Genomic DNA, 24,414 nt, shown 5'->3' with positions numbered 1-24,414 from the left:
TACCAACAGTTTCAAGAAAAAGGTTACCAGCACCACCAGATCTCACGCTGTGTGAATTTTTTTTTTGTGGGGTACGTTAAGGATTCTGTCTATGTGCCACCACTCTCAACAACACTGGATGATCACTGAAATCGCATTGAAAAATTTGGGAGTACGGTGACACCCGACATGCTCAATCGAGTATGAGATGAATTTGACTATCGTGTTGATGTTGTCCGTACAGCTGGAGGAGGTCATATTAAGCACTTGTAAAATTACATAATAAACTTTATGCTCACTTAAACCATTTACAATTTACTGCATTTTTCTGTAATGATTTACAAGTGAGATAAATCATTTTGAAATCGGATGAATATTTTTGAATCACCATGTATTATAGAAAGTGACAACCTTGCATGGATGTGAATGACACTGTCAGTGTTCTAACAAAACCTTTCATCTACAAAATATTAATCTTGTAGGAGAAAGCTCTTACCCTTAATGTGCGTTAATGTACCAAGATTCAATTACAAGTAATTTTGGGCTGTTTGTGTCGGTCCATTTGGCAGGAATTGTTCTTACATTATAAAAACAGCTGTTGTTTCCAAAGATATAGAAAATTAATTATAAATAAATGTGATAGGTTTTGATAAAACAGCGACTATAAGAATATGCTGATTTTTGTGGTTTGGTGATTTTAAAAGAAAAAAAAAATTTTAACTGAATTGACTCACTGTGGCAGGATTTGATAAAGCAGATTTTCTGCTCTCCTCTTCTCTTCCAGGTAGGCCTGCGTGCGCTCCTCCACCAGGTTTTCCAGGTTGTTGGCATACTGCTCCATTCTGGACAGCAGATTATTGAGGATGCTGGTGCTCCCTTCTCTGCCACAGACACAAGCATCGGTCAGAAAGAGAATACTCACAAATGTCAAATGCTAAACATGTGAACAAATGCACAGATAAAAAAAACAATCAAAAGAAATGAACGACGATTATTTAAGGAAATTTTGATTCATGGGCTTGATTTGTTTTCCCTCTAGTTCCTTTTAATTGCACGATTGAGTGTAATTGTATTAATTTTAAGATACTGATTGATAACTGCTGATGGCTGATTAATGGCCTTTCTGATTAAAGTACCTTTCCTGTGTGGAGCAGTCAGCATCTGAGTGTTGAGTCCATTGTGGTTCCTCTCAACGTGGGAGTTTTGCAGACTTGACGTGTTACAAATGCAACGTTCAGAAACTATGCGAGAGATGCTGGCTGAATCATCCTCAGTTGGTGCCCTAACTCGAAGCGCTGAATCATTCAGAACTATTCTGGGCTGGAGCTCACACCTACATGCGCCATTACAAAACTATAAGGTTGAAAAAGATAGATCTCTGGAGTGAATCTCACATAAAAATTCAGGCTTTTGTTTTGTAATAGTGATGGAGGATGGATAAAGGAACAAAGGCCTTTAAATTGCATTTCTACACTCCCTGGCACTGAAGAATAGTGAATTCTGTTAGTGTATATGGAAGTTATTTACCTCACACAGAACACAAGACTGACTGGGAGATCATCCAACACTTGTTCTGGCACTTTTAAAATTAAAAAAAATGTAAACAAAGTATTTCAGAGTGGTTTGTTGTGAAATGCTCCATTTTAGAGTCCAAATTAAAAATTGTACATATCGTTCAAAGTGATGGTGACAGGACATCCAAAGCATTTAGCCTCTAAAAGCTACATCATAGAAAGTTATAACAGGAAATGGTTATGAATGTGCTGCCTGTTGCCTGAGACGTTGCTTTACAATAGATTTAAGATAATATGTTGGCCTAAAATGTATTTTTAAAAAGCCATTAATGGTGGACGGATACATGCATGGCAAAACTGTTGCAGACATTGTGACCCCTGGTTTCTATCACCACTAGTGTAAAGAAATCTGACAGTGAAATTTCTTTACAATGCATCATTGCACAACAAACCATTCTGAATGACTTTGTTTACATCTCAGCGATTGAATTAAAAAATCAGGAAATTCTTCTTTAAAGGTCTCACATTGTGGAAAACTTTTTTTCATTGCTCAATTTAAATAAAAGAGTTAGATAGGAAACATAGTTTTAAATTATACCATTCACTCCTCCATCTATACAGTCCCTATATGAAAACTAATCTGTAAAACCAGCCAGTTAAATTAATAGTTTTCACAATGTTACAAAATAATTGGTAGGCAAACAGAACAGAGCTCTTTTACATATATCAGTTGTATAGGCATACAACATGAACAGCCTGTTTAATTCTAAGGGACAAAAGAGATTGGAAAATGATCACATAAGAAAGAATTACAACTGTTTTTGGTACATAAAACCACACTAATGTTATAAATGGACCTCGGGGGGGAGAAATAAAGAAAAGAGCAGGATATGGTCCTCTTCTTTAGGTTAGACGATACTGTGTATCAATTTGTTGGAACTTAAAACTGTTCTTAGAGATTAAATCCTCCTACAACTGTATAGCTTTGTTGACCTGGACAGCTTTGTATTCCTAGAATAGCACACAGCCCATTACCACATGTCAACAAGATGCATTTCTATAATGAAGAGTGTGCATTAGCGTTGCTTTTTTAGATGAACGATCCCTGGCACTTCAGCCAAACTTTGTCAAAATCTGTCAACAAGGACCTGTGTAGATGTATGAGATATCAATCACATAGCTTTTAACCAGAATGAAGAAGGGTATTATCTGACAGACTTCTGTTTGTAGATATATATGTACATATATGGGATGATCTGTGATGACTTTAAGTGGTGTTTGTGTTCCAGAACTAATCCTGCAACATTAGTTACTGACCTCACTAAAGCTTTTGTGGCTGAATGCACTCAAATCTTCACAGCAATGTTCCAAAGCCTTCCCAGAAAAGTAGAGACTGTTACTGCAGCAAACTTTTGGACATATAGTGTATAACACAGAAATTTGTAATTGCCCATGTCCTTGTGTGTTCAAACAACCGTGAACTCATGGGACTACATAAGAGTACATTACATATAAACTCTAAAACTTAACCTTTATTAATGTGTTACAAACAACAATTCATATTAATTCAGACAAAATATATATTTAGTGGTATACTGTCATGGCAACAATTATTTAATGTTTGAAATAACCGAATCCCTGTAAGTTTACAGAATAACTGAGGGAAATTACCTGTTATTTGAATAGCAAGAAGCTTGAATGAAATGGTTCCATTACAATGATTGAGTAAAATTTATGCTGTATAGACAGTTTAAATGTAAACACTGGAAACAAAACTCATACGTTTACAGAATACATTTCACATACATGTTGCAAATACAGATAACACATGCAACTTCAGAAATGCTGAAAAGCCTGTCACAAAGTTGTTTTCCACATTTGCAGTGCACTTTTAAAATGAAGTGACGGTGCAGTCATTTTTACTTATAGTGTTTTCTGTATTTGCAGCAGTTTGTATAATGAAGCTTCATTTTGATGGAACTGTTTGATTTTGCAGAATATCAATGAATTTGCAGCACATTTTATTATTTTGCAGAGCGTTTGTAAAATGTAGCACATATGTTGTCATTTTGATGAATGTGTTTTCTGCATATGTAGCTTGTTTTTTATTCTGCAGTGTGTTGGGTGTTGTCGGCCACCATAGAAAAAAAATTAAATTAACACAGCAATAACTAGCATACCAGCCTTAGTTTTTAAGCACACAATGAAAAAAAAAAATATGGGAAAAAAATGAAAGCATAAAACAAAACATTGTATGACACTGCATTATATGCTCGTATATATTTTTGAAGTGAAAAACAAATAAAAGAAAAAGGTCTTGTATCGTAACAGGAGAAAAATTCTGCAAAGTGGTAATGCAGTGATAATTTTTTAAATACTATATACTGTGCCTTATACCTTATTTCTACCTTATAGAACATAAATTTGAAATTAGTGATGCACAATTATATCAGAATCATATTTATATCAGCAAATAATTGCTTTAAAAATACTGCCACTGGACAGATGTTTAGATTTGGCCGAAATTTCAAACCTGTATTTGATGTATTTCTCGTATTCTGGAAGAGCAGAATGTTTAGTTGACACTAGGCTACTGCACTAAAATATCAGCATTTTATTTATTTTACTGCATTTATAACCCTATACAAATAAATGGTATTTATTCTGTACTACTTGTCCAAGTAGATCTAGTGCCAGCTTCTATATTTTTTAAAATATTTATGAATCGGCACATAAGTACATGAAAAATCTTGTGTATCGACATTAGCCCACAATTACAATATTGGGGCAACTAAATTAATGCTGAAAGAAAACACTCAGTGTCAATATGTTTATGTGAGGACTGATTTTCAAAAGTAAATGTAAGAATCAGATCTCCACTCCCTTTCACAAATACAGATCTCCAATCCCCTCCACAAATACGTGCCAAAGCAAGCTCCAGATTTTCAGGTCTACTTGGCATGTGCCTTATGAACAGCACTCACTTGTTGAGTTTGGTGATAAAGATCTTGATGTGGCTGAAGTCAGGGCGTTCGGCAGGGTCCTCGGCCCAGCAGCCCTCCATCAGGATGGTCAGCTCCTCACAGTGTCGGCTGTTATCTGTTGTGGGCCGGAAATAGGGCTTCTGACCGTTCCGCACCTTCTGAATTATCTCTGCAGCAAAAAACACACACATGCTGCAGTCGCTAAGGAACAGGTGCACACATGACATTACTTATAAGCAGGTTTTGTGTATCTAGACCTGAATGAGTACAAATGTTGTGTAATTTCTACAAATTACATAAATTACATACAAAATTACATAATTATATAACACAAGTTAAATAATGCAACAAAATAAAACAACATACATTCTGATATCGGGCTGCAAATCATAACAGGGTACATATTTCTGTGACTGCAACAGCTTATTTATCAGCTTATTCTCCAACTGCTGCATGTGTATCATATGATTGATTAACACAGATTGATAGGACAGATGAGCCTCCACTACTAATTGTCCTTGACCCTCCACTACTAATTGTCAGTGGTAATCCACTGTCAGCAGCATATAAAAATTAGGCAGAAAAACTCTGGTGTATTTCTTTAAAAATGTAAACAAATTCTAACTAATACAGTGTAAGAATTTTGAGTAACAAAAATTGAATGCCAAATTGCCGATTTATTCAAAAAACTTTTTATAAATGTTTTTGATGATAATTAAAATGATTAATCATTGACAAAAACGTAAAATCTAACAGTTCAGATCCAGAAACAAATTCACGTAGAATGTGCTACTGGTCATCTTGTTTTCCTACTACATCTGCTAATTTTCACGGCTGACATATTTCTTGAGATTCTTGAAATGAGGACTGTTTTTGTACAATTAAAGTAATTTAAGGTGGTTTTCAATTACTGAGTTGTTGTATAAGTCACATAATTCACACCAATATTATTTTAATTACCTCTTGGTGGCTAGCCAGGCCTAAAATACAGTCTCCACACGGCAGGGTTAGTTTTAACACAACTAAGCCTCCCAATGTAAACAATGAATACAGCCCATTCCTCAGGCTCTATTCTAACAAATTAATATTCCCTCAAGAGCCTGATATAGTTACACAAAAAAGCCATATTTCTAAATAAAAGTCTTAAAAATAAAGAAAAATTATTAGTTATTGGTATTGGTCGCTAACTACTGGTTATCGTTATTGGCTGAGAAATTTCACATCGGTAAATCCCTATTATTCAAGGATGCAGAAACATAAATGACTTCAAAGGCATACCTTTTGGACTCAGATCCATGCCTTCTACATAGAACGGCCCGTTCCTCAAGGCTATCTCCTGCAAAATGATCCCGAAGCTGTACACATCTCCCTTCTGTGTTCCCTGGGGTGGAGGCCTGTCATATATCAATAACTCTGGAGCTGTCCATAGCTTTCCTGAAACATGAAAGGAAAATATTAATAGACAATGCTCCATTCAATGTTTTATACCCTCCAGCTTCCTGTGCTTGCAAAAGATATCTAAATTCCCTCAAGTAACAATAAAAAAAAAATCTGTGACTTAATTGAAAGCATTTTTGAACTGCTTAGCCATGAACAACTTCATTTTATTGAGTAAAATTGTAACTTTTTAGTTTAAATGTTTACTTACTTGCATATAGTTCATGTGAGTCTTCATTATCATATGATGACCGAAAGCTTGCCAGACCATAATCTGTAATTTTCAATACAAAACGGCTGTCCACCACACAGTTTGATGACTTCAGATTTCCATGGGAACCAATGTAGCTGGTGTGCAGATAGTTCATTCCCTGGCAGCACAGGCACAAACCACCATGTTACGAGTTTACCCATATTTTATGGGCCAAATGTAGTAGAACAATAATTCAGAAATGTTCTTGAGATTCATAAAACTTCATCAAAAAAACATGTACATGTAACAAGCCATTTAATGTTTTCACAAGGAGGCTTGTGGAAAATTGCATGACACTGAATGGCAAAAACTATTTGTGGCTGCCATAGGGCTGAATCACCACAGTGGGGATGAAATTAAACATCTGAACACAGACATGCTAAAGACAGTAAGAATATTATTGGTCTCAAAACTGAATGGCAGGCCTTGGAAATGCTAATCGAGACGTGGTGAGAAAATAAATGAAACTTAATTTTTTTTTAGATTAAAGGGCATTCATGTTCAGGTTGGTCCATTTTCTCAAGGTAATTCTGTCACTGCTACTTAAATGTTCCTTCTTGTGGATAACAGCACTGTGTATTTTTTTTCCTTACTATTTGTCCCTAGTGAAAAGGAATGGCTGTTTCCTTTGCTTAAGTGATGTGTTTCACTTTGATGTAATCGCAAACCAATGTTTTCACTGAAAGCCCCTTTTGTGTGTCTTGGCTCCGCAGTGAAAAAGAACACAACATTCGTTTTGATTAAGAAGTAGTAGAATTATTTTTCTACTTTTCTTCCAAAAGCACTGTCATGCTGGCTTTGATTGCTTTCTCTTTTCTTTCACTAATGGCGGCCCTTTAAGACGAGAAAATTGCCAGAGCAACACAGCCTTGTCACTGCCTGTTCGCTATTTAAGGTGTGCCTGGCTATTACAAGGCATTTTTGGGGAGACAGATCGTTTACTGTATTTAGTGAGCCTCTCCCGTGATGTACGTGCTCTTAAGAAAGTTGTTAAGCTCTCACTTGTTTTGAAAAGGCTGAATGCTTTGGCAAACTGCACTTTCACACACCTTGACAATGTCATTGATCAGAGAGAAGCGGAACATCCAGTCCAAGTTGATGCTCTCGTTTTCCAGAATGTCCTGTGAGAACAAACCAGAAATCAACTCTGTGAAAACCTCCTAACCAAAGCGCTTTTAAGCATTTTGTCAAAAAAATTGTCAAAATCCCATTTTGATAAAGGGGCTGAATTTTGCCCCATTCTTTTGCTTCAGCAAAAACTGCAACCAGCAAGGAATGAAATATGAGGGCAATGAAATTTATGTAAGGAATGAACGGTATTAGTTAAAAAGATCTAATGCAAACCATTGTGAGCCAACAACAGCAGCAAGATAGCCAGTGCCTAGAGTCTCCAACCAGTTCCCAGAAATGCTCAGAACTGCATGAGTTACATAATTACCTATAAAAGTGTCAGCCTCTCAGAAACCATTTAACATAGCTGTAATCATAGGATCTGGTAAACAATGTATGGTCCTTTTTCATATGGTTATGCAATCAAACATATTCTACTGTCTTATTATATGAATATATCAAATGAACTGAAATACTGAAATACATCCAACCACCCAAAACTTAAAAAGAAAAAGAAAAAAAAACTTGCAAGCAATACACCCATCAAACTGGCTCACTGTTTCAGAGTAAAATGAATGCAAGCGTTTACCTGAAGACTACCTCTGGGACAATACTCAGTCACAATGCAGATGTTCGGTGGATCAATACAGGCACCAACAAACCTTGTCAGATGGTTGAACTGGACATCTCTCATCTACAAACAACAATAACAACAACAACAAAAAAAACCTTCAGTAATGGCGTTCATGTTCCTCACTAACAGAACACTGCTGTGTGGAAATTGCTAAATTAACCTTAAACACGTTCTAACTCTGAGCATGAAAAAAGGGTGATTTAAATCATGACAAATATGCCCCTTTACAATGAATATATGCTTTTAAGAGTTTCTTGCAATATTCTTCAAAATATTTTTCTAATGCCTCCTCCAGCTCATGGCATTTCAACAATAAAGTCAAAACATTAATAAACATGTCAAAACACTTTTGAATCTTACAATGGAATGTCCTTTTAAAAACCCAATTAAAAAGTTCTTTCTGGAATCAAAAGTGGTTCTCTTGCACACTGTTCTAAAGAACCCTTTTAATTGCACCTTTATTTTGACAAAAGTGTGCTAATTCTCAAAGAGGATGCAAGGTCCCGAGAATAAAGCCCAGTCCCAAAGAGCACTCTAAGTCCTGTGGTCCACACTTTGGTTCTGTCAACAATGTGTACACCTATAGGGAAACAGACATCGAGGGCTCTTGGTTTAAACGTGTAACTTTGGGACAGACTCAAGTGATATGCAGGCTCAGCCTAAAGCCTTTGGTGCACAGGCAATTGTGAACTGGAGGACCATGAGTGCACCACTTGGAACTGGGTTCCAAACTTGTCCTTTGACCTATACAATATTCCTCCTGTTCAGAGAATATCACATATCATATATCATATAAATGCAATGGGGAAGACGTAGTTAGGTTTGCATTTCTCATGGGTAGTCACTTGTCGCTAGTCGCTCGCTCTTTCTAAGCATTTTCGTGGGCCCAGACCGGACATACAAGGGTGCCTTCCGGAACATTCCTGCCAAACTGCTGGGCCAGGCTACTGTCCTCTCCAGCCACACAAATGCCATCAAAGCTTGGAAAGCTCACATCTAACCCTAGCTGTTAGCCAGCTGCTCCTTTAGCCCCTTCCCCTCAGGCTGGAGGCTGTCTAAACAAAGCTAAGCTTCAAATAAAGCTGCATTCTGAGGCTGCTTTAAAGGGTCCATGTCACAGAAAAGCAAATGTTCCTAGCATTTTTTAAAATAAATGTTTGATATTGTATATAATGTCTCAAAAATTGTTGCAATAAGTATCATTCACTCCCAAGTCAATACAGTATATATATGGCAAATACACTGCAAAACAGCATATTTTCTGTGATATCACATTAATCTGTATATTTACATATATCGGCCTGTTCAGCCTACAGCAGTTTAGCCCTGCCTAGTAATGATGAAGTTACACACCTCTGAAGTCATGTCATCATTCTGTAGTTGGCATCATGCCCATATTAGGAACTCTAAGCATATTAAGAGTATGAGGCAGACTACAAAATGACGCATGACTTCAGAAGTCATAAGGAGTGTTTCAGTCCAGATTCCTTTTTGAACAAGGCACAATACAGTTCTTCATGAGCGGATATTCAATTATCTGGCAGATAACCGCAGCTGAGATAAAAGAAAAAAATAAACAAATAAAAGGAAAACAGAAAAAATGGCCGGGTTACCTTTTTAGATGACTTTAGGCACTCAAAGGAATGTGTTTTATTATTCAAAAACAGCTGAGGGGAAGCTTTAGGTTTTCATGTTGGATGAGTAATGGAGGCTCCCTCTTCAGATAAACTAATGAGCTAACAGAGCAACAAAGGGTTACATTGGATGCTGGATAAGGACTTGTCATCTTCTAAGGTATTTTATCCTCAGTGGATGATGTGCCAACATGTTAGTTGGTTAGAGAAAGATATTTTCATTGTTTCATTGATGAAACGTAACAAGTACCTGGACAGTGATTTCAGTAGCGGAATACTGGCACCTCAAGTGGTTAACCGAGTACTAGAGTATCCGTGCACATCCTTCACTGAAATATGGTCAAGTAAAAAGGAATGACAGTTTTGGTACAAAAATGTCATAAATGGACAAGGGCCCTTTAAGCTGAGCCTGGATCATGAAAGGGTCAGATGATATGCAGATGGCATATGGTGGAGAAGACAAGGTGACTTCATTTTGTTTGCCCATTTGAGGATTTTTGGGAGTAGCGGTGTTGAAGTAGTATGTGCTGTCTCTGGAGCAGATCACCGGGGAATTATTTCGTGCTTGTGTTATTTCTCACTTAAGGCTATTTTTCCTATCCTTTCATGGTGACTGCTGGCCAGAGTTTGGCTCTGAAGGCAGAGGGTCCTCTTTGAAACACCTTGTAAAACATTCTAGCAGCACTTTTCTGTGGCCTCATGCTGCTACCCCACCCCCACCTTTAGAACGTGTGGAAGGGGGGATGTGTTTGTACCACCAGGGCAGTGAGGTCACTGAGTGAGGTCATCAACAGTGGCCTAACACACACACACACACACACACACACACACACAAAACTATGTTCTCCATTACAAACAAATACATACACATACATGTGCATACCCGCATGGCCTCACACACACACACACCTTATAAGCAAACCTCTTGCCTTACATGCTTCAGTTCAAACAGCACTTGTCTGGTCAACTCGATCCTCTTCTTGTTCACATGCTTGATTGCTACCAGGTTGCCCTGTGTGAGAAGAAATGCATGTGATAATGTTTAAGCAGATTGAAAGACAGGGATGAGTCCTAACTGAGAGATAAAGTCAAGCTCTAGTAATACATAAAACACCAGGAAACTAATCTAGAGCTGGTCTGGTCAATCACATAAGATCCTTTTAAATCATTTCTATACTAATACAAATGTATTTCATGCCTAATGAGCAAGCTGAGAGACAAAATATCATCAACTTTAACATTCAGTAAGAACAAGAGGTGAGTAAACTGCATAATCCTTGTTATGGTCCTAATATTAGTAGCTATGGTATATACCGTTTTTATATACACCCTGTCAAGTTATATGCTTTGCTGATAAATAAGTAAATAAATAAATGTATCCTCTACATGAAACAACCTTAAATGCTGCATTTGCATATATTAGTGCACAATTTCTATTTATTTGTTGAGTTTAACATATTGGAAAAAAATAAATATAAAATTAAAAGGTGTGCCATAACTTTTGCATGGGCTACATTTTGTGTCTCCCCAATATGTTCAATTCAACAAAATGAACAGTAATTGTGTGTTAAAATGTGCAGAAGTGTGTTCTCTGTAGAGAATGTGTTTTATCAAAAGTAAACTGACTGGGGTGCCTAAAACGTACCTTGGCACCTTGGAGATTAATAGCCATGTTTCCATTTTTTTACCAAGAGCTCATGTTTCTCTGTCATATAGAACTGTTTGAGGACTTTCCAATTAGAATGACTGTAGCTTTTTCTGGACATTTGTCTCTGTAAGAGCTGAACAGTGGCAGAATTCCTTTTAAAAACACCCTCTCCACAGCACAATTATACCACTCTGTCATGCTTTTGTGTCTGTTGTAAGAGGTCACATGATACTACATCCATGCGTTATTTTGTTATTTTTCCAAAAAAACGTTTCCACTGTAGGTTTTTGCAACACTTATCAATAAATAATTTTCATTTCCATTTCCACAGACTATATATTTTAAAGTGTAAAAAAGTTTTTTTCTGAAAAAATGTCACTTTTGGGTTAAGAGAAGCGTTTGATTTCATGGGGGAAACCAGGGGGTGCCCTGTTCCCTGCCAAAATGTGATATCAATAAGATGTCTGTTATTCATATTTTAATTCCACACATATTTCATATTTACACATCAAGCTGCCTTAGATTTGATTTATCGAGAGTTCTTCATGTAAAAACGTATGTTACGATTTGGGCAAAGGATATGTGCACCAACTCATGATATGGTTATATAGAAAAGTGTTTTTCATAGGTGCACACATCATAATAAAAGTGATCCAGCGAGATCCGTGTACTTTCTTTAAAATGAAAAAAGGACAGGTAACCTATGATATGCAGTAAAATATGTCTGGAGTAAATACAACAATAAATTAACTTAGAATCTTGGGGAATTCTCTTTATTATTATTATTATTATTATTATTTATTTTATTTTTTTTAATTATTATTAATGTTACATTGCACTGATGAGGCTATATCACAGCTTTTTGGCCATTACGTGTTTCTGATAGTTTGCATGTTTCCATGTATTGAGAGACACTGAAGAAAAAAATACAAAAAAAGACATAAATAATACTGGCATACGGCTAAAACTGAATTTGATTTAGTCTGGAAAGAGGCTCGAAGTTCCCATCTTCTAATACAGGTGTGTCACCGTCAGCCTCTAGATCAGTCTGTATTGTCACTTTGTCAGTTTATACCATGACTGAAAGGATTTTCCTGTGGTCTTTTCCCTGATACACAGAGGAGAAGAACTATTAAGCTGGCCTACACCAGATCTGCAAGTTTTTTAGTGCACAGCAAGGCCACTGAGTTGAAGGCGCCTCTTTGCGTATCATGTGCATGCCTTTTAACATACCATTCCTTTTTAAAGAAAAGTGTAACAGTATGCTATGGGCTGTTACCATAACAAACGCACCGTTTTGTGGTTTAATCAGCATAAACTGAATTGCTACCGATTGTAAACCTCTAAAACAGTCCCAATAGTCTGTTCGGTAGTGAATAAGCATACACCTGGCAGGGCTCATTGCCGCTGGCAAGTATTGCTGCTATATTGACATCTGTGATCCAATTAATTTAGCACAACAAATGCGGAAAAGCATGCAGCCATGCTGAGACGCAGGGGTGCAATGCATTCTGATCTTAGAGTAACACAGCGAGAGAAGTCAGTGCGCCCACTCTTTCTTTCTTTTGCTCTTTCTCCCTACATGCATGTGGGTGTGTAGGAGAGCGGAGGTAGGGAAAATGTCAGAAGAACTCAGCCTTACCTTAAAATAGCCTGTTTTTGCAAACAGCTGATGTTTGCCATGCGCCGATATCAAGGAGCCGTAGCTGGAGCCCCTCTGGAAAGATCACACAGGGGACGCAACATAAGCCGCCATGGCAGGCAATACAGACTCATACGCATTAAGAAAAAAGGACAGAATTAACCTCAGAGAGCTTTTAGTTGAATTAGATATGTGCATGAAATGCCAATTAAGATATTCCCAAGATCTTCCAAGCATCTCTATCTGCCACATCTGTAGGTTGATTACTGTAGACAGGAATTTCCCTGTACTAGGAAAAGAACAGAAAAAACATTCCCTCAAAACATACTTGTTACAGAAGCCAATGGTCAGTTGCTGTGCTGCTTGAAGCAGTCAATGGGTTTGTTGTTCTTCTACCCAGTACAAGGAAAAGCGTCTAAATGACTGTGCCTGGTGATCAACCATGTGTTACACATGTGGCATGTAGAGAGATCAGGTTAAAAAACATTGGTGTATTCTTTTAATAAGACAAGTAGAACAAATGGCAAGGGAATGTCTGAGTTGGCCTGCATGGTCAGTCTTTGTGGGTTGTTCAGGGCATGGGTTGCTTCTGGTGAACCAAAACCTGCAAGAGAATCCGTTATATTTTGATGAACTTGACAAGAGTAGCAATGGCATGTTTGAGGAGACGCTAACTGTAGTAGCTGTGGTTAGTTGCTCTCTGCTGAATTTAAAGCTAATCCTATTGAAAATTTTTACACGTAAAACCAAATAATCACAATTAGAAATTATATTTTAACAGACTACAAACCAACATTCCTAATCCTTGTTAACATATTAGTATTTGAGTGCGGCAGAGAATTGAGTAAGGCTTCAGAAATGAAAAAATAACAAATCACTCTCAATCACAATAAATATTTTAACTTTTCCATTCCTGCATTCCATCTCTAACACAACGCTCCTTAACTGGTCAGAAAAATGGTTATGTTCTTTTTACATATGGCTCTATGTCAACATAATGTAATTGTTACTGTTTGCAAATTAGTCAATAATTTTGCAGTCAGTTTTGGGCTAAATGTGGGTGGGGTCACATACTTATTAGGGTGGGAACAAACTGAGGGTGAAATTTCTAAACCAATCCAGGGCTTCATGAAGGTCAAACTCAAAGTAGGGGGCAATGGTGAGCTCATCAACACAGTCCAACTGACAACAAGGCTGTCTTTAGCCGATGGATGCAACATAAGTTAGCATGGCTAAAGAGCCCCCCAAAAAACTCCAATTAAGCATGTAGATGTGTGTCGCTTGTGCAGAGAACACACTACATGCAATAAAATAAGTATTACTTTTTGCAATGGAAAAACAAAAAAAGTATTTCACTAGCCAGCTATTTTTGCCTTTACTATTAATTATACTCCAGATATTAAAATAGTATGAACAAGAGGCATTTGGGACAGGTTTTAGTACCAGATTTCGCCACAATCCAACACCAAAAGTCCTCCCTACAAGTTAATTCTTATTACGAGATCGCTACTGGCCCAGTCAGACTAATCAGTAATTTGCTCCAAAATACAGATATCAGACATCAGAGGTATAGTGACGACAGTCGAAAAGGTTGAAGATATAAATATAACTTTCTCCCTCAGTCAATGACAGTCAGCTCTCGAGATGCTGCACAGAGCGTGTAAACTGATAAAATATTCAAAAAGTGGATGTTGATAAATATCAGGATTTTAAATGTTATGTTAGACAGAGTAAGTAAGTACTTGTATTAGCAGATACTTAAGGATGCGGTATCAGTGTCATAAAAAGTGGTATAGGTGCATCTCTGATAAGAAGCTAGTTTAAATTCTTGTTAAGGTGTGGGTAACATGAAATGAAAAATAACGCTATTAACTGGTAACAGTGGTTTCAAATGAAAATTTTTGTTCTGGAACAGTTAAGTAACAATTACATTTCTGGGTTCATATTTATTTCTCACAAAATACTATTAATGTCCATTTTTTAAACCAGTTGGAGTCCTGAAATTCAGTCATGCAAAAAAAAAACATTTCTGATGCCTAAAAAGCAGAATGAAATAAAATTTAAGTCACTTCATTCAAATAGTCCAAAGATAGGACACATTAAGAAACCGTATCAATATCAGTATCACTGCATATTGCATCCTAGAAAATCCATTAATCTTGAAAACATATGCGCCTAGTACGGTACTGTCCAAAAGTCAGAGACCACCTTTTCATATATTTAATTTCCTGTCAATACAGCCATTAAGTACATGTTATTTATTTTTCAGCATCAGGAAAAAAAGCAGGAAACATACTTAACAGATATTTATATTTACAAAATTAAACAGAAGCCTCAGCAACTAAATATAATATCACACTTTTCAGTATCTAGTGCGTACAGGCTTTGCCTTAATTAAAGCTTTCATTCTTTTCAGGAGACTTGCTTTCAGGTTTTAAAAAGAAATGTGCAAGGATGTTTTTCCACACCTCCAAAGTTCAGTCTTAGAAGTTGGTTGCATTTTCTGCTTCTCACAATACAAGCAATCCCAAACACATTAAGTCATGTTGAGGTCAGGACCAGTCCATTGTTCTAAGAACACCAGCAGCTTCTTTGTTTGATTTGGCAATTTTACTCATTGAGTGTCTCCTCACAGTCCAAGGATGGACAGAAATACCTGTGAATTGTTTCAGATCTGCAGCAAAAGCAGAGTTTGATTTTCTCTTTTCTCTTAAATTAAAAGTACTGTTTATCTGATGGTGTTAGGATTCCCAGTTCCTCTATATCTTTCAGTATGATCATATGTCATCATTTTCCTAGACTCTACTTCATTTTGGAAAGTCCTATTTTATGACTTATTTTCTTTTGACTTTTCCCTTCGTTACGCAAGTGGTGCACAAAAAAACAGACACTAACTGCTTCCAACTCCTACAGTGAGTTTTGAATGCATTTGGACCATTAAGCAATCGTACTAATGTCAGAACTGGTGAACCATTTTAACATACAACAAAACTATTCATACCAAGCTTGCCAGCCATCACTCAGGAGCCTCAGGAGTTTTAAAACTGGATGTGTGTACAGCTTGTCAAGGGTGGGTGTTAGCTGCTAATTTGGGCAGCACTTTCTCTAAAATAAGCTACTTTTGTGATTTTAACTGCTGGCTCAGTGATGTAAGTAATTCCAAAAAAGAGGTCTTTTCAGCAGTTATGGCAGGAGTAGCCACAGCCAGCTATAAAAAGCCAAGATGAATGAACTGTATGAACAAACTCTGAATAAGGAAGAAATCCCCATTGTTGTACATTCGCAATAAAACAAGAATAAACTCTCAAAAGTGTGGTGTAAATTCATATGAATTATTTCTCATTGAAACAAGTGGAGAAATTTTGAAACCACATTTGTGTGGAAGAGGAGATATTTTATTATGATTTGTATTTGAACAGTCTTGTTTTGTAGAAATAAGAAAACTTCCTTTAGATTTTTGCATCAGTCTTCATTTCTTGTCATCAAAACAAATCAGAAGCGCAGAATTGAACCTGCCAATGCAGAATGTAAATTGAATGTTAATGCAATTCATTATGTAACTACATAGTTAATAATGTAATTGTGTGGCTGCTTTGAAACAGTACAGCAAAATGCTGACAATAACTCTAGATGTCTAAAGGTTAACAAAAGTCTTCACAAAAATGGACACTTTTGACCTTTAAAGCTGTTTAAATAGAGTGGCCATGGAGCTGGCCCGTCTGGGAAAGGCATCGAGCACGCCCACAAGCTGAGTACAGTAGAGTGGAATGAGCGGAGTGGTACCTGGGACAGAGTGAGACGGCTGCCAGCGCGCTTGTGGTATTTGTTAGGGCTCTCAAATTTCAGGTCCTCCCATTTAATCCTCCACAGCATCCCGGCCAACTCCTTCTCCAGCTTCAGCTTCCTGTGAGGTGCGGCAGTGCAAAATTAACTCCTTCAAATCACCTTAAAAAAGACCCCTATATAGATCCGTACTTCAGCTTCTCTGATATACTGTCACTCTCGTTGGGTAGATTACTTACGAAACGCAACCCAGTATGGATTTCAAATTATATCACTAAAAAATAACATTCATAACATATTCAGATTAATTTAGGTGTAATCTCATTTGATTTACTGTGGATTACTTTTGGACTTTTTCAATGTGCCTCCTTAAAACTAAAGCCCTTACATACACTACCCCTTCCTTCCTTCTGCAGAACTAGCAGTCAAAGTGAAGCGCTATTATTATAATTAATAGACTAACTTATTGATGTTGTCTAATTAAACACAATCAAGCTCAATTCTTAAGAAATTGTGTAAACATCTGTCTTGATGCTGGTAGATTGCGAATTTGATTTCCAGTGATGCCACATCCAACCATAGCTGGAGCTAGAGGTGGGCAATATAAAGATATTTTATTGTTATTATAATAAATTTTAAAAATCACTGTACTCATGGTTTTGATGGCAGTGCACTGTGTCTGTCAAAATGTTGTAAAACCTATCATGTACCGTGAAACTTATCATGTATCATGACATGATAATTTTGCCATATCACACACCCCTATTGTTAGCTGACATAAATGAATTTGCAGTTAGCACTCTTCTCCAAGTGCTTTGAGCTTTCCAATAATGTTGCATTAGCAGCAGTTTGAAAACGTGGTGGTGCTACACATGTCTTGGAGGAACCATGTGCAAGCCTTCACTCTCTCAGCTTAGTAAATTTGGGTGATGACAGAGAGCTATCTAGTGGGTAGGAATTGGCCATGACCAAATTGGATAAAGATAAACTTTGTACAACGTATGAATTTAACATAACTGTAACGCATTTACACACATTTTAAAAGGTATACTATTCTGTTACAAGCACATCATTTTTGTATTCAGATTATCTGTAGTGCATTACCACTCAACACTGCTCTCATATCTACATAACTTATACTTGTGTCATATGCACTGTAAAATGTGGAACAGTGTTTCTGAGGCCTGAACTGATGTAAAATAATGCTTTAATGTATCTTAACTAAAATTTGCTTTGCATTTTGCCATTTGAAGTATTTAAGTTGAATGAAACCAGTTAAATTGCTTGCTACTATGTGAATGTATTTTTAGGTTAAACTCATGTTATTTTTTCATAGTGTAGTAAGCAAATAAATTATACTGACAGAAAGTCTTATTATAAGTCTGCAGTCTACGAGGTTAAAGGTGCAGGTTTTTTCTAAAGCAAAGCCACGATAAAAAAGCCCGTCAAACAACGCAAAAATAGAAAATGACTGACAGCTATGGCAGTCACAGTCTATCATTTTCTCAAACTCTGCTGAAGTTAACATGTACAGTAGATTAAACAAACGAGGAAACAATTTGGCAACTAACCAGTACACCGGAGACCCGGTCTACAAACTACATTTAGCTGTGACGGGGCAATAAAGTCAGGGCCTTTTTTTTCCCCTTGTGGGTCACCGGTGTCCTGGCCTTTCCGTCCTGTTATTTTTAACTCTAAGTAAACTTCGCTGTTCAGTCCGCCGTATGGATAAACAAGCGTATGCCTTCCAAGTGAATCAACACATCTGGAGCAGCTCTCTCAGGACCTGCTGCTTCCCCCAAAAGCCCCCATTTGCAGCAGTGCCTCTGCGCAGTTTATACAAACTGAAATCACTCGTTCTAACATTTCACAGACATTGTTAAGGTAGGAGTTCAATGAGGAGGATTGTTATTAGGTTGAGGTACATTTAGAAAAGGGAGAGGAGGGGAGCGAGAGTGAGAGACAGAGAGGAAAAGTGAGTAAAGAGCAAGGCTCACACATTCCACTACAATCTAAAAGGTGTAAAACACTTCCAGATGGCAGGGTTGGAATACTGCAGCGTTTGCATTTCGAACTGGATTTTACTCCACCTCTCAGCCACCCTGATCGGCCCCAGAAGACGCACCGTTATTTGTTTTTCTAGAGCAGGTCTTGGAGGCTGAACGAAAGGGAAAAAAACCTCAATAAGGCCGTAATATTAAAAGTGATATGGTTCCAAATGGAATTATTTAGACGTATAAAAGATGTTCGTCAAAATGAAAATGCTCTCCTATCACCTTTTCGTGCACTGTGAACCTTTTGGCTGAAGCAATGTGAATCTGTTCACTCTAGACCCTGTTCAATTTACTTTTGTTGATTTTCTAAGTGAAAACAAGTACACATCCTCAACAGAGAAAACACTTGTGCACGATTGTTAATGCACAATTACTGATTATTTGTTGAATTTAACATGGAAAAAAATAAATAAAACAAAATGTTGCCGTGCAAAAGTTGACACATTTTATATTTGATATTTCATTTTTCTCCAATATATGTGCAAATAAATAGAAAATTCACAAAATATGTAATTTGACTGGGAGGTTCAAAGTTTTCCATATAATTGTATAATAATCATTTTAAGAATCTGTGTTAAAAAACGTAGAGAAAATGTCCTTTGAGTCTCTGTAACCCAACTTTCCATGACGTTTTGAAAAGAAAAAGAATTTGATATAGTATGTAAACATTGGGAAGTTTCAAAAACGTACTATTCACTCTCGGTCCATAGAGTTCATATAGGGAAAAAATAAGCTACAAAAACAGCCTTTTTGAATTCATTGTTCTTGTGATGTCACAAAAACCAATGCATTTACATATATCTACATATTGAGCCTACAGCAGTAGACTGAAATTGTAAAGAGTGTTTCAAGCCAGACTGTGCTTTTTATGTCATGAGCAAAATAAACAACCTGTTAAATTCAGAGAGATAAACAGAGACTAGTCATGTAAAAATAAATTATAATTGATTATGTTACATAAACCCACAGATGTCATAAGTGGACCTGAGGGGGGAAAAATAAAACCCAAGGAAAGTGCAGAATATTGGCACTTCAAAAATAAAAGTACCATAAAGAAGAACCACTTTTGGTTCCATAAAGAACCTTTCAATTGATGGTTCTTTAAGAAACATTTTGATGTGCAACTGTGAAGAACCTTTTTAAAATTTCAATGGGTCTATACAATGCCATCTTTTTTCTAGAACTATACATCCAAGCCAATCAACATTTAGGAACCTTTTGAGGATGTTTTTAAGAGTGTACCTTGCAGGCGTAGACAGATGGACATGCTTTTATTTTCTATTTAAAGGTACTCTTTTGAAAGTCTCTGGCAAATGTGGCATTCCACACTGGATCTATTGTTTCATGAATGCCATATGTGACTATCTTCCCTACACTCGCCAGGCCTCCCTCGCACCATTAAACTGCATGCCTGCCTTCCTGCAAAACATCACCTCGCACCACAAACTTATCTACAAGATCTTAGCCATGACCGCTAGCTCCTAATTAGCCGTCTTTAGTGTAATGGAGGTTCAGCCTACACAAAACAACAAAGTCATGTTGTAAGCATGGTTATTAAAAGGGGAGACCAGAAATGGCCTTCATTCTACCTGGCAATGCTCAGGAGAAAGCAAGTTGTTATAGCAACTTCTTGAAGGCATTTCCCAATACACACTGTGCAAAAATCTGTGTTCCTGAGCAGGGACAAAACACATCAGCAAAACAATTTACAAAACATTTGCAAAAAATCAAGTAATTAGTAAAAGTATATCTTGATATACTAAAAAAAGATGATGTCATAACAGGGCTGGTATCCAATCAATTTCTTATTACTACACACTGGTTGTTGTTATTATCTCTATTATCTTTATAATTGAACATTTGCAATATTGAAAGTTACAAGCCTTCTCAGCCAATCATAACCATCATTAAACATTCCTTCCAAAGTCAAGCAAAGGAAAAGCTGTGACACAACTCCATTTTTTGTTTTCTTTTAAATTGGCCAACACTCATATTTTGTCAGTTTTCAAACATGTTGTCTGTGCTGAACATTTTGTAAAGCCAGTTTCTTTTTAAAGGGAAAATGTTTCAAATGTCCTCCTCTTTGCACTGCATTTACACTGCTCCAGTGCATCAACCTTTTAACGCACTGCATCCCCCAAAATCATTACACCAGACCAATCATGTGACCAATTCTGACGGAACCGATGCTTGGGTAAATGCAAGGTAAGTCTTTTAGCACAAGTGTTACGGATGCTACCACATAACCAGAACTGTTTTTTGTAGTTTGACAGACATAGTACAACAACAAAGTGCGGCAGCATTTTCTTAGAGTTTTGCAAATAGTCAACTCGTCTGAAATTCTATTCTATAAAAGTTGATCTATATTTGATCTAAAGTTCTAAAAGTACTGACAATGCTCTTTTCTGGTATATTATGTATATTCTGATTCATGATAACAAAATACAGTCATGTCTATATCATAGTGTATCACATACATATAAAGTGGAATGAAGTAAAAAGAAAGGAAAGACAAAGAAGTAAAATAAAATGAACTCTACGAAACAGAAGTCTAAATCAGTCCATTCAAGAGGTCCTAAATATGTTATGTACGTTATTGAGCCTACAGGGAAAATCTGTCATTTAACTGCCTGACTATGCTCAGTCTGGGAGCACTAGCGCCACCTGGGGAGGCGGAGGGTTAACAGCCTTGCCCAGGAGTTCAAACATGTATATCCAATCAGTTCTGGGAATTTAACCCCCAGCCTTCCAGTTACCGGCTCACCTCTCCTACCATTAGACTACCAGCCACCCCAAAGTAGCTTCCTTTATCATCCAGTGAGCTGCTTACATGTAAGGGATGAGTCATTCACTTTGTTTGTGATATCATCTTTCAATTACTTTACAAAGAGTGCAGTTTTAGGGATATACATTTTCAAACGAAGTTGTGATGAGAGATGGATGGTTAAGTCCAGGAAAAATTCCACTGAAACTGCAACTGCAATATTTACTCTTTTAGCCATGAAGAGCTAACATAAATATTTACCTCACAGTGTTGACAAGACTGTACTTGTCATAAATCCATTTATACAATCCATGAGTCAGCTTCAACACTTTTTCATTCCAAGCTGTTCTGTGTGCTCTTTGATTTTAGAAGAAACCCCCTTCAAATTTATGGATTGTCATTTTTTAAAAATGTTTTAGAAAACTATTTCTATGCTAAGGATAAGACTGTAGGGGTTCGACAGATGTGAACGGGATTCAAATACGGTCCAGTGTCATCTCTATGCTATGCCACAGCGTCCACCACACACCAGGGCATGCCCAGAATAAACATGTGAGACGTGTAGAAATCCTGTAAATCCCATTGTTGGACCCTTTTCTACTACAAAACAAATCTCAAGTTGTGGCTTTTTAAGAGGAAAAAAAGGCAAAACTGACAAATACTCACCTGTAAATGAGAAAACTTGACATTCCAAAAATGATGAGAGCAAGGCCAGACCCTACAGCAACGACTCCAAGGACAGAGATATTATCTGAAAAATGAAAGTGATATTTACACTTCATTCCAAATTTGTGTCAAACAACAAAACAAAATATTAAAATTAAGGCTGTCACAATTAATCACATTCGTCATGTAAGTTACTAAGTATTTTGACTATTAATCAAGTAATGTGTATTACAAAAAGGCCAAACAACAAAAATGGATTTAAAATTGAAAGACTGTTGAGGTTTGCCAAAGATTTCAAAATATTTTATTGGAAAAGATAAACTAGGCCTAAAAGGTCTACAATGAAAATACAGCTGTATGCAAATGTTTCGGCACACCTGTTCAAATAATTAAAAAAAATGTGGCCTGTGCAAAAGTCATGGTTCATTTTATATTTAATGGGTTTTTTTTTCACCAAGTTAAACTATATGAGAAAACAATTAGAAACTGTGAATTTTGGCTTGTGGGCTCACACATGCCTCATACCTGCAATGCTCAAAGCTTAGGATGCTAATTATCTCACACTACAGCAATAAATTCTCACCATTTATGAAGTCCCTTGCAATAAGTACAGTTTCTGAAGTGGTCACTGCATATATTTGAGATATATAGGTCAAAAATCTACTGGAGCACTTGCGTCACACTTGACAACAACTCTACATAAAAAGATCTAGAGACAAATTATAAAGTGGTCAGTTTGGATATGATGTGCTCCAAGGTTTACTGATGAAACCATCATGGCAAATTCTATGACCTGTAAAAGCATTGCTTAGCAAGATAGTGCTACACACATGGATTCAAGTGTGACATTTTTTGCCAGGGGTCCCTAATAAGGCCCGACTGAGGGCTCCCTAACAACTTCTGAAAAAGACGTCGTCTGGATGGCAACATATGTTGCCAAAACATGTATATATCGTTCAGCATTATTGGCGCCTTCACAAATGTGCACGTCACCCTTTCCATGTGCACTAATGCACCCCTATACCATCATGAATACTGGCTTTTGAATTGTGCACTGATAACAAGCTGAGTGGTCTTTAGCCCGGAGGACACAGTGTCCATGATTTCCAAAAACAATTTCAAATGTTCATTCGTTGGACCACAGGACACTTTTCCACTTTGCATCAGTTCATTTTAAAGGAGCTCAGGCCCAGAGAAGGTGGCAGCATTTCTGGATCCGGTTTATGTATGATTTCTTCTTTGCGTTTTAGAGTTTTAGAGGCGACAAACTGTTTTCACAGACAGTGGTTTTCAAAAGTGTTTCTGAGCCCATGCAGTGATTTCCACAACAGAATTGTGTTTTTAATGCAGTGCCACCTGAGGGCCCCAAGATCACGGCCAGCAAATGCTGGTTTTTGGCCTTGTCCCTTGCATACAGAGATTTCTCCAGATTCTCTGAATCTTTTAACATTATTACGCACCGTAGATGATGAAAAGCAAAAGTTCTTTGCTATTTTATGTTGAGAAACTTCTTGAATTTGTTTGTGCAGTTTTTTACAGAGTGGTGAACCCCTCCTCATCTTTACTTCTGAAAGACTCAGCCTCTCTGGGATGCGCTTTTTATACCCAATCCTGTTACTGACCTGTTGCCAATTAACCTTCAGGTGTTTTTTTTTTTGCATTACACAACTTTATGAGCCTTTTGTTATTCTTGTCCCAACTTTTTTGGAACGTGTTGTTGGCATCAAATTCAAAATGGGCATATATTTTTCAATAAACACTAAAATTTCTCAGTTTCAAATGTTTGATATGTTGTCTTTGTACTATTTTCAATAAAATATAGGGTTTAAATGATCTGCACATCATTGCATTTTATTTTTATTTACATTTTGCACAGTGCCCCAACTTTTTTGGAAATGGGGTTGTAGTAAATATAAAAAAGCTACACCCTAAAATGTCCCCTGGCGATGATATTTTAACTTATTTTCACTTATGATGATACTATTAGACTATTTTCACTTTAGTTTTCAAATGTTCTCCTTGTTTACATATGTTTAAGTAGTTAATGAAGCTCACCAAGTTCTATTTGTCCCTTATGCTTGTATGTCTCAGTTCTGTGACTATATTTCTCCGGGAAGAGGTCAGTTGTCGAGTTACTTTGGCGTTCTCAGGAGGTGTTGAGTGGAGACGTAGTACTGATATGTAGTAGTGTATTATGTAGTATGTAGTACAGATATTACGTAACATGTATTACTATATCTTATGTGGTAAATAAAAATGGCAAGTTATGTTATAAGTTTTTTGTAGTGTCTTTGAAGTCTTGCTTTGGTTAC

The 24,414-nt window shown here is 36.9% G+C and overlaps 1 protein-coding gene across 1 annotated transcript in view; it reads right to left on the bottom strand.

Annotated features, from left to right (window-relative positions):
- Positions 1–24,414, bottom strand: part of LOC118814564 (atrial natriuretic peptide receptor 2) — a 61,639-nt gene that overhangs the window by 15,796 nt on the left and 21,429 nt on the right. Inside the window, exons 7-16 of the mRNA XM_036580216.1 lie at positions 22,103–22,187; positions 16,619–16,739; positions 12,836–12,910; positions 10,480–10,557; positions 7,867–7,971; positions 7,217–7,288; positions 6,126–6,285; positions 5,756–5,911; positions 4,478–4,646; positions 714–860 (exon numbers count right to left, since the gene is read on the bottom strand). Coding sequence (XP_036436109.1) covers positions 714–860; positions 4,478–4,646; positions 5,756–5,911; positions 6,126–6,285; positions 7,217–7,288; positions 7,867–7,971; positions 10,480–10,557; positions 12,836–12,910; positions 16,619–16,739; positions 22,103–22,187 — 1,168 coding nt within the window. The remainder of the gene's footprint in view (positions 1–713; positions 861–4,477; positions 4,647–5,755; positions 5,912–6,125; positions 6,286–7,216; positions 7,289–7,866; positions 7,972–10,479; positions 10,558–12,835; positions 12,911–16,618; positions 16,740–22,102; positions 22,188–24,414) is intronic.

This window comes from Colossoma macropomum, unplaced genomic scaffold (assembly GCF_904425465.1).
Source record: "Colossoma macropomum unplaced genomic scaffold, Colossoma_macropomum, whole genome shotgun sequence".
NCBI lineage: Eukaryota > Metazoa > Chordata > Actinopteri > Characiformes > Serrasalmidae > Colossoma > Colossoma macropomum.
This window is presented reverse-complemented; position numbering and strand designations above follow the sequence as displayed.